Genomic DNA, 10,398 nt, shown 5'->3' with positions numbered 1-10,398 from the left:
GGGGGCACGCCCTGGAGAAAGCAGCCTCTTCCCAGGGGGCACCTGGACCCTGGCCTCCAGGCGAAGCCAGGCGGAAGAGGAGGAATTTCTTGACGCCTCTGCTTGTTCGAACCCCCTCCCTCACCTCAGTCAGGGGTCCCACGGGAAGGGGGGGCCCACTGAGCTGAGAACTGCTAATGAAGCCGCAGCCAATTAACGCCCGGGCCAGGGTTGGGGGCGGATAAAATTAGCAGCGGCGGGCAGCAGGAGCGAGCTGGAGGCGGCGGTGGGGAGGGTGGGCAGCTGGCCGGAGGGGGCTGAGTGTACCGGCAACCAGCCAGTGGCGTCGCGGGGCCCGCCCTCCAGACTCGCGCCCGGCCCTCCCCCCACACCCTCATCTACCCCCTCCAGCTCCCTCCCTCTCTCGTCCGTCTGCAAACTCAGCGCCCACGAAATTAGGAAGGAAAAGGAAGATCGATGACTCCAGATGCCGCAAACACCGTCCCCTCATCCTCCCCACCTGCCGCCTCCCTCCGGGCCCGGCGAGCTTAGCAGGTTGTCAGCGCTCTACCCACGCTGTGCCTGAGTCCCCATCCCATCCCAGGTCTTCTACCTCCTTCCCCAAATAGTTCACCGGTCCCCACAGAATTCTCAGCTCCAGCCTGCTTGCTCCAGCTGCCTTGGCTCCAACTCAGCCAGAAGGATTTCCCCATCTGCCTGGCAGGCCTCCTGCCCTAAGGGTCACGCCCCTCTGTGATCCGGTCTTAGGTGACCTTATGATACCTGATGTTGTCAATCAGTGCCTCAATTTCCCCCAAAGCCGCCCAGGGAGAATGTCCTGGGTGCATCCCCACCAGACAGTAGCCCACACCTGCCCCCCTTTTCTCTACAAAGGTCTCACACAGACGCGTATTGGATTTCACTTTATTTTGTTCCCTTTCCCGTCTGTTTTGGCGTATAAAAAATATCACCGTGAGGAAGCAGCCAAGAGGGCAGGTGGAGTTGGACTGCAGGGATGGGGAGGACGGCGGGCCAGGGCCAAGGGCGGAGCTGCTGGGCGCAGTGCCTCTGCTTCCGCTATCCTAAGGGGTCGCGAGGAGAGGGGGCAGGCAGAAAGGGCCAGGGCTATGGACCTCTGCAGGTGCACCTTCTGCAGGGACAGGAGCGGCAGGGCACGAGCGCGGGGGGCGGGGTGGCGGGGTGCGATAAGGGTGCCAGGCAAGTGGCAGTAAAACTGCGGGCAAAGGGATTGCACAACCCGGCGCCAGGGGCAATAAGGGAACCCAGTGTGGACCCGGAGGACGTTGGACGGAACAGTCTTCCCTCCCCGCAGATTCAGGGGCTGCGCTGTTCCCCATCACCACCTTAAAGTGTGTCTCAGCCCGGCAGGCGGGGTATCCCAGACACAGGGAAATGTGGCGTGAGGAAAAGGGGATCACAACTGCTGAAGGTTCTCCGGAGGGCCATTCTCCCCTTCCTCCCAGAGTGGAAGGGCTGGGCGCGGCCGGGCGGAAAGGGGACCGGGAAATGGGGCCGGGGTCCCCAGGGTGGGATTTGGCGGGAAGGGCAGAGGCAGGGCAGGGGGCGGGGCGCGCTACCCGAAGTAGGGATGCTCGCTCTGAAAGTTGTAGTCTGGGCACACCTTCTGCACCAGTTTGTAGTCAAAGCTGAGGAAAGAGACGAAGATGCAGATGACTTTGAAGGGCTTGGCACAGAGCCAGGCGGCCTGACTCTGCGTGTGCTCCGTGAAGCACACCTGCGAGGGGTCGTACAGGCACGGGCGGTGCTTGCGCGCACGGTTGGTCTTCTCGTACTCCACGTGGCAGTTGAAGGCGCGGGACTCTTTGGCGCCAGGCACTCCCAGCGCGCCCCCCAGGGGCCCCGCTAGTGCGCCCCCAAGGGGGGTGCCCCCTAGCCCTGCAGCAGTCATCCCCAGGGGGGGTCCCAGCCCGGGAAGCACCCCCTCCAGGGCCAGCGTGGACTGCAGAGGGTGGGGGGCTGGCCCTGGCAACCAGACTCCCCCGAACTCAACCCGCTTGGAGGGGGGCACGATACTGACGCTGAGGTTGCCCAGGCTAGAGGAGTTGTGGCGGAAATACACGCTAAAGGTGCCATTCACGTGGTCCACGATCTTGCCCGTGACCAGCAGCGAGAACTTGAGGGTGTGCACCCGGAAGTAGAAGTCTCCCCAGCCAAAGATCTTCTTGGCACGGGCCGCTTTAATGGACGGCTTCCTCTTGGTGCGCGGCACCGGCAGCGCGCCCGTCGCTCCACCCCGAGCCAGTGCCCCTGTGTGGTTAGCGGGCCAGGCCCAACTCCAGGCGCGGGCCGTGCCCAGGCCCTCGGGAGACCTGGGCGCTGGCAGCTGTTGGCCAGGGACGGCCCCTCCGGCCGTGGCTGGGCGCAGCTCCAGGTACTGAGGCCGATCTGACTCTGGGATTTGGGCACTGACGGCCTGCGCAGGAAAAAGAGCAGGAGAGACAAGAGAAAGGCTCGTTGGGGTTGCCCCTGGCCGCCCCGCCCTCCCTCTCCAGCTCTCTCCGCGGGAGCAGCAGGTGATTCTGGAAGCAGGTGCCGGAGTAGACCGGCAGCCTTTTCAAGCTATGTGGTCCTGGCTAAGTCGCTCCATCTATTTAGCCCTCAGTTGCTACACCTGTAAGGTGACGCTGCACGCCCGTGTGCGCTCAAAGCTCAGGTACTGGAGCGGGCCAGAGCCGGCAGGGCAGCTCCAGACACCACGGCTCCCACTACCCTGGCCTGCCCTTGCGTGGTCCCAAGCAATGGGTCTGCGAGGACAAGAGGCGACTGGAGCCCGGGGAGAGGCCGAGGCCTGGCCATGTCCACTTCCGGGGCGCAGAAAAAAGCACGAGGAACTCCCGACCCCACTTAGGTCCACCCCGACCGACCTTCCGGGAAGGGCGCACCTGCAGGATTCCCGCAGCTGGAGGCAGAGGGCGTTAGGCGTGCCGCGGGGCGGCCTTGGCCGGGGCCTGAGGGGCAGCTGAACTGGGGAGGTGGGGAGAGCCGGCCCGCCCGCCCCACCCGTCTCGGCTAGTCTCAGGTGGCGGCCGATCCGGGAGACAGAGCGGGCGCGGAGTACAAGATGGATCGAGAGGCGGGAGCGGCCGGGCCAGGCCCGGGCCATCAATTATCTGGGCGGGGGTGGGGTGGTGGCAGTGGTGGCCGAGAGTGAAAGGAGACCGGGAGAGCGGGAGGAAGAAATATGGAGATGCCGCTCGGGCGAGGGAGCGGGAGGGAGCGGCACGGCGCGTGTCAGAGTGTGTCATTCAGCCCTGCTCGCGGCGGGCCCCCACGGCTGCGGTCCTGCAGGGGAGGCCGCGTGGCTCCGGGCGACCGGCCGCCCCCAGAGGCTCTGCAGCGGCGACGCGGGCGACAGTGCGGGGAGGCCCAGGCGGGCGTGCGCCAGGCTTGGCCGCAGCGGCCGTGTGTGGCCGCCGGCAGCGGCATTGGCTTTGTGACCGTGGCCGCCGTGGTTGGTCTGCAAGGGGTCACTCTTCCTGTGCGCACACCACCTTTCAGCCCATGTCCTAGTCCTGTCCGGTTCTCCCGGAAACGGGTGCACACACACACACACACCCCTGCACAACAAGTGTGGAGTCGCCATGTCCTCACAGGCATGTGGAAATGTGTGTGAGTGGGAGATGAACCTTCCCTGGAGTGCGTGTACATGGGGGGGTTGGCGTAGGGAGGTTCGGCCGCAGGACGCCCTCACCCCGCGTTTCCACACGCGTCCGAGTCCACGTTGGAGAGGGTGGGCATGGCGGAAGAAGCGGCTGGGCTGAAATCACCGCCTGGTCCCGCAGCGCTGCGATCCCAGGTTATTAATGCTGCCGCCACCCGCTCGTCATACATATTTATCGCCCCCCTCGTTCCTCCTCCCATCCAACCCTCCTCCCGGCTCAGGTGAGGGGGGCAGGGGCGGCGAACGGTGATGGACTCAGACAGGCTGACGCTGGCATCTAAGAATGGGCCTGAGAGGGGGCTGGAGAAAGGGGTCCCTGGCCCAGGGGCAGGAAGAAGGGCAACGGAGGGGCCCTGGATGTTCACGTGGGGAGGGGAGGGCCTGAGCCACTGGTGGGCAGAAGTCACCTGAGAAAAGAAGCGGAGGAGGCTTGGGAGCAGGGTGGAAGAGTGCAGGTGTTTGACCTCTGACCCTCCCATCCCTTACCTGCACTTGGTCACCCAGTGATCCCAGTCCCTGGCCTCCTGACCCCAAATGCCTCCAAGCCACCTCATCCCAGCCCAAACCCCAGGATCCCTGTGTCCTGCACCCAGACCAGGACCTGGCCAGCCCTGGTTAGGTTTAATGCCTCCCAGGGCGCAAGGGCTGGAGAAAGGGATGAGGTTTGCCCGATGCCAGGATGCGTGTGTGTGTGTGTGTGTGTGTGTGTGTGTGTGTACCCCACCCCTCTGATCCCAGACAAATTGCTGTCTCTACTTCTCTGATCCTGGCAAATCCCTGGGCTTTGGGCTCTCACACCCCCACCTGCTACTGGAGACAGCCAAGATAAAGAGGAGAGTTGGGGGGGATGGCCAGGAGACCTTGGGCGGTGATGGGGGAAGCTTGGCCAGGCAGGGACGAGCTGTGAGGAAACGAGCCGGGAAATGGGAACAAGGAATAAAATAAAATCAAATCCTCCCTCTGGCTTCCTTAATGGCTTGCACACTCTCCCTCTCTCGCTCTACCTCGTCCACTGTTTTCCCCCTCTCCCTCCCTCCATTTCTTTTTTGTCTCTGGCTCTTTCCTCACTCTGTAATTGCCTTCTTCTCTCCCCGTCTGTCTGTCTGACTGCGTTTTTCTCCCTCTGCCCTTCAGGGTGTCCGTGTGCCACTGTGGGAGTGGGGGGACAAGGTGATGAGGGATTCCTTGGTGCCCACAGCCTGGGTCTGTGCCCCCCACTGGCCCCATTGCAGGGGCGGGGACGGAGGGAGCAGGGTGTTGTCCGAGGAGGGGTCCCACTTGCTCCAGAGCTGCTTTAATTAAGCTAATTGGGCACGGTGACATTTGCAGAGGGGAGAGGCTAGCGCAGCTGTCGGCAGCAGGGCGGTGGGAGGGTGTCTAGTGGCTGGGGGGGGGCTTCAGTCTGCTTCTCCAGGCCCCTGCCGGTGTGAGCCCAGCCAGCAGTTTCCTGCCCCCAAGGCAGCAGCCCACGCACCTGGGGGGAGTTGAGGCTGCCTCTGGCTGCTGAACAAACTCCACCAGAGGTGAGGGCGGGTGTGGGGGTAGGAACTCTTTCCCCACTGGACAGGGCTGGCATGGGGAAGGATCAGGCTATGGTGGCCCCCCAGCCGCATTGCAGGGTGCACCTCCCTTGGGGCTTCAGATTGCTCGGTGCCCCTCCTCCTCCCTGCATGGGTCAAGCTGGGCTAGCGGGACTCAGCTGGGGGGAGGGGAGGGCCCCCAGGGTCAGGGGAGGGCCAGCCCAAGGCAGGGTTTGGAGGCAGGGGAGAAAGCAGCAAATTGAACCCCTGCACCTAGCCAGAGCCTCAGGCCAGGGCCAGGGCACTGCAGTCTGGGCGGGAGGAGGCTGGCTGAAAACCAAGGACAGAGGTGGGGTGAGCAAGACAGGCTGGGGTGAGGACTAAGACCCAGATGGAGGGGAGCTGGGATGGGGGACCAGCTAGACTGGGGTGGGGGAAGGAATGGGAAATGGTGGGTAGACACTGGATAAACAGTGGTGGGGACCACGGAGGTGAAGGTGGGGTCTGGAATGCTAACATTAACGGTGGTGGCATGGGCTGGGTACTGGGTGTGGGGGAGTCAAGAATGGGATAGGACAGGATGGGGAAGAAGAGAAATGTGAGGGCGGCTATCGGGCAGAATCACAAATGCTGATGGAGGCAGAGATCCAGGAGGGGGGAATGGGGCAAGCGGCAGGGGTGGGGCTGGAATGGGAATGGGGGATGGCGAGAAATTGGAGAGGTGCCGAGTACAGGTGTGGGTCAGAAGCCAGAGGGAAAGACAGGCCTGGCAGGGTCAGGCTCCGGGAAGGGGCCAGGCAGGTGGAAGGGAAGACCTTGGCTGCAGACCCTAGTACTGCGTGAAGGCGGGGGAGGGGCAGGCGGGTAGGGGAGGGCTGTGCCCTTGGGCCGGGCGCCCCCTCCCCCTCATCCCCGCCTGCCTGCCCGCTCGCGGCCTGCCGCGCAAGGCTCACCGTTATCTGAATTTTTATTTTATTTTATTTTATTTTATTTCCCTGCTTCCTCGAGCCGGCGCGGTCCCCCCGGGAACGGCCACCCCCCGCCCCCCACCCCGCGCCTCACTTTATTATTGCAATAAATGTGCCTATAAAGGCGCCGGCTCCGGGGCGCGTTGGTGGGGGGGGCGGAGAGCCGCGGAGCCGGGATGTAATTTCCCGAAGCCGGAGCCGGAGGGGGAGTGGGCGGGGTGGAGGTGGAGGAGGGGTAAGCGGGGGAGAGGGGGAGACTCGCCAATTTCCACGACTCTAGGCGGTGCTCCCTCTTTCTGGCTCCCCACTCCCTGCGACCCCTACCCCACACTTTAGCCCTGACCCCTCCCCCATGACCCTACTCTTGCTTGTGAACCTGTTCCCCCGCCGTCCCCGCCCACCTGGATGACGGCGCAGTCCCAAGTTCCTCATTCCCTTGCCAACGCTTCATCTTCGACTCCTGTTTGAGAGCCACCCCAACTCTGACTTCCCTGCTCTCCCTGGCATTTCTCCCCAGTGACCCTGACCCTGACTCCAGTGACCCCATCCGCCTGCTCCAAGGTCTCCAACTCCTCACCCATACCAAGTCATGACCTCCTAAATCTTCCTTTCCAATTGCACAGAGGAGCTTCCATCGCAAGGTTGTGGCTCCAGGTGCCAGCCACTGCAGCCCCCTCCCCTGTGTCCCTGGCCCAGCTGCTGCCCCTGATTACCCCCCAAATCCCCACCAGCAGCTCACAGTCCCTGGACCAGACTGCGCGTGTCTAAGTGGCCCAGCCAGAGATTAGCGGAGGGGCTAGAAGGGGGCGTGCAGGCGGAGGAGGTGGCAGGACCCTGGGGCTGCGGCCAGCCAGCGCCAGAGCCTCATTCAGGCCTAATCCTTGCCTGAGGCAGGCTGGAGCTGCAAAGTCCCTTAGGGCTCGGCCCCTGCCCTCCCCCAGCTAATTAGTAATTAGTGATCAGTGATTAGTGACTATTGATCGCCTACTGCTTCTCTCAGTAGGCAGCTGCTTTGGCAAGTGTTGGGGAGACAGCAAGGGAGAGGAGGAGTGTGAGGGTGTGGCAGACCCTGGAGGCCAGAGGCCAGAGCCCCAGAGTAGGGGAGTCCGCTGCTCTCTCCATCTGGGGGCAAAGGGAGACTGGAGCCGCTGGATGATGGGTGAGGGGGCACAGGGGAAGGCAGGGCTGTGAGCTTGTAATGGCCAGAGCCACCCAGCCAACCGTCCCTCCACTAGCCTCTCCTTTCGCCCATTCCCACGCTGAATGTGGGTGGGCACACATACACCCAAGCTACATTCAGATATGTGAACACATCCTGAGACTCACAATCCCCTACCAAGCCTCAAATGCACCCAAACCTGCAAACACGCACACACACACACCCCAAGGGCCTCACTTGCAGACTACACCCGCGTGCACCAGCACTCCTTACACCTAGGTGTACACACGAGCACATGTCCTACAAGAGCTCCCAGGAACATGGACACCTAGACCTTCCCCCAGGGAGCAGCTGAACATGTCCCTACGGTGCACGCGGTCGGCCTCCACCGCTGCAGGAGTGCTCGCCCCCACCGGCTCTGGAGGAGGCCCGCAGCTGCAGCTCGCTGTTCCTCAGATAGCTCCCATCGCTCATAGCCCCGTGTACGCTCTCCCTCAAGTCTCCACCAGATGTTTCATTCCCCTTCAGGGGGCAAAGGAAATTAAACCAGATCTGTCCACAGGGGAGTTTATTTGAGGGGAGAGTGGGAGGACGGCAGGCGCAGGGCTGGGGACTGTGTGCCATCCCAGACCTTCACACAAGGTGGGTGGTCTGCACAGATCCCCTACACACACACACACACACACACACACACACACACTTCTTCCTATGGGCCATGTAAGGGCAGGCAGGGCAGCTAGTCCAAAAGGAGCCCCTGCCAGATGAAGCAGTTTCTACGCAGTGGGGCTACTCGCTGCCTACCTTCCTGACCCTCAAGGTCACCTGGTTGGTCTGGGAGAATAAGGTGCTTTATTGCTGGCTTCAAGGGGGCATCCCCTGCTTGGGTGGAGTTACTGAGGGGGATTGGTGGGAGTCCAAACGCTGGGGGAGATGGTAGGAGGAGAGAGAACTAGCCCCTTTCCAGATTCCAGGAACAGCCTAGTGGGGAGGGAGGGAGGGTTTAGGGAACCACCTACCTGCTGCTTAACTAGGTAGGTCACAGTTGGAGGGCAGGAAACAAGGCAGGCCTGGGGAAGCTGAGGCTTGTGGAGGGAGATGGGCCCCAGGGCTTGGGGTCTTGTATTGTGGGAGACGCAGGGGGGGTGCTGTACCTTAAAGCAAGCGCTGGTACTCCCACAGGCAAAGGGGACATCAATGCGCACATGCCCGCCTCGGGGCCCCAGCGCCAGACACCCAAACCTGGCTCTCTCGGACACACCCACGCACACAGGTGCACACCAGGATGCACGCTCCACAGCAGCAAAGAGGAACATAACCTGTGCACTCACCAAGGGCAGGATCAGGCTGGGCCCATTTAGCCTCCAGGGTCCCTGCCCGGGGAACCTAAGGGAAGGAGGCAGCGGAGGGGACGCGAGAACCCCCTACCTTCCAGACAGCACCCCCTCCCCGCCATTTGCCGGGCGCGAGAGGGGGGTGTGTCTGCGAGGTTGTGCAGGGGAGATGGTGTCTCCGCCGGAAACGTAATGGGAGATCGTAGCCAAGTTGAGCCGTGTCTGTATGAGTCCGTGCGCGCGCGTGTGCTCAGAACCAGAGCCTATCTGGCATGGTGACAAGTGCGAGGAAGAGAGACACGGGGGGGTTGGGGGGGAGGCGGAGGCGGAGGACTGGAAAGACCGACAGAAAGCGAGGCAGGCGAGCGAGGCTGGCGCGGAAAGACCGCCAAGGCTGACACCCGCCGGCTTGTCTGTCGGTCTCGCACTCCCGCTCTGTCTGGCGCACTCGCGGGTCGCGCTTTGTGCCCTCCCCGCGCCGCGCCCCTCACCAGCTCCGAGCCGGCCTGCACCTCGCGCCCCTTGAAGCCCTCGGCCAACTTGTGCCAGGAGACAGCGCCAGTCCCCAAGTCGGCAGTCTGTCTGTCCGCGTCCCCCAGGCCGCACAAAGTTGGGCCGCTTGGAGCCTAGAGGGGGAGGCGGGGCGGGGCAAGGTGCCTGGAGCTCCTCGCCACTCTGGGACCCTCGTACCCCAAGCCTCCCTTCCGCCTCCAAACTCCGCTGCCCTTACCTTCCTAAGGAGCCAGGGGCCAAAGAGCAAGAGGAGCCATTCCGGGAGCAGCCGCATCTTCCCCGGGCAGCCGAGCTAGCGAGCGAGCGGCGCGGGTCCCGGGGCTAGCCGGAGCCGGGCCTGGGGCGCAGGGCTCCAGCGGGCTTGCGGGCGTGCGGGCGAGCGGCGGGAGCGGGCGGCGCGGCCGGTGGACTGCGTGGAGGAGCCGAGCCGGCGCGGGGGGCGGGGCGCGGGCCGCGGGCGGGGGAGAAAGTTGGGTCGGAGTCGGGCGGGGCTCCGCCACGCGCCAATCCCGGCCGCGCCCCGCGCGCCCCCGCCCGCCCAGCGGGGGGCACCGAAGGTGACTTTCACCCCGCCACGCCCCGGACACGCCCCCGGCCCAGGTGCGAAACCGGAGGCTGCAGGGGCTCAGGCAAGGCTCCCAGACCTGCGGGCTTCGCGCCCCGAGGTGGACGAGGGCAGGGCGTGGAGCTCAGGGACGTGTGTGTGTGTGTGTGTGTGTGTGTGTGTGGCGGTGCGGTGGCGAGGTGGGGGCTCAGCGGCCGCAGCAGGACCATGGTCCCTCGATGCTGGACCGAGATGGGACCCGGGGCAGCATCAGGGCAGGGGCCTAGGTGAGGGCGGGTGGGGCCTCGGGCGGCTGCGGGCGCGCAGGCTGACGGGGATGGATGGGCGCCCCGCGGCTCATTCGGCCCGGAGATGAGAATCATTGATCACGGATGGAAACCCCATCACGTCTGTCAATAGGATTGACGAACGGCGCCCGCCGCCTCCGCCCCCGGCACCCCTGCGGCTTCGCGGACCCCTGGGCGAGATGGACAGCTTACCCGAGTCCCCTAACCCCAGTGGCTAATCCCGCCCCCGCCAACACACGGCCAGGGCCCCTATGTGGGGTAGGAGTGCCCTTTAAGCCGCCTGCCCAACCTCCCGGTGCAGGCTAGGTCCCTTCCCCGACTATCGCTGTCCCATCTTTCACCATCAGCTCTTCTCTGGATCTCTGGCCCCTTG

At 64.1% G+C, this 10,398-nt stretch overlaps 1 protein-coding gene across 1 annotated transcript; it reads right to left on the bottom strand.

Annotated features, from left to right (window-relative positions):
• Positions 1-1,132: 1,132 nt before the first annotated feature.
• On the bottom strand, positions 1,133-9,559 carry NXPH4 (neurexophilin 4). The gene is made up of 2 exons (XM_004582930.2): positions 9,391-9,559; positions 1,133-2,434 (listed from the first exon to the last, which is right to left on the bottom strand). The coding sequence occupies exons 1-2, from the start codon at positions 9,445-9,447 to the stop codon at positions 1,574-1,576; spliced, it is 918 nt and encodes a 305-aa protein (XP_004582987.2). The 5' UTR covers positions 9,448-9,559; the 3' UTR covers positions 1,133-1,573.
• Positions 9,560-10,398: the final 839 nt, after the last annotated feature.

Source organism: Ochotona princeps, chromosome 15, assembly GCF_030435755.1.
Source record: "Ochotona princeps isolate mOchPri1 chromosome 15, mOchPri1.hap1, whole genome shotgun sequence".
NCBI lineage: Eukaryota > Metazoa > Chordata > Mammalia > Lagomorpha > Ochotonidae > Ochotona > Ochotona princeps.
This window is presented reverse-complemented; position numbering and strand designations above follow the sequence as displayed.

What these genes read in the sequence shown, in the direction of transcription:
- NXPH4 (XM_004582930.2), bottom strand. Translation starts at nt 9,447, where the DNA reads ATGCGGCTGCTCCCGGAATGGCTCCTCTTGCTCTTTGGCCCCTGGCTC. An exon ending in GCCCCTGGCTCCTTAGGAAG is followed by an intron (nt 2,435 to 9,390) that starts GTAAGGGCAGCG and finishes TTTCCTGCGCAG; the next exon opens with GCCGTCAGTGCCCAAATCCC.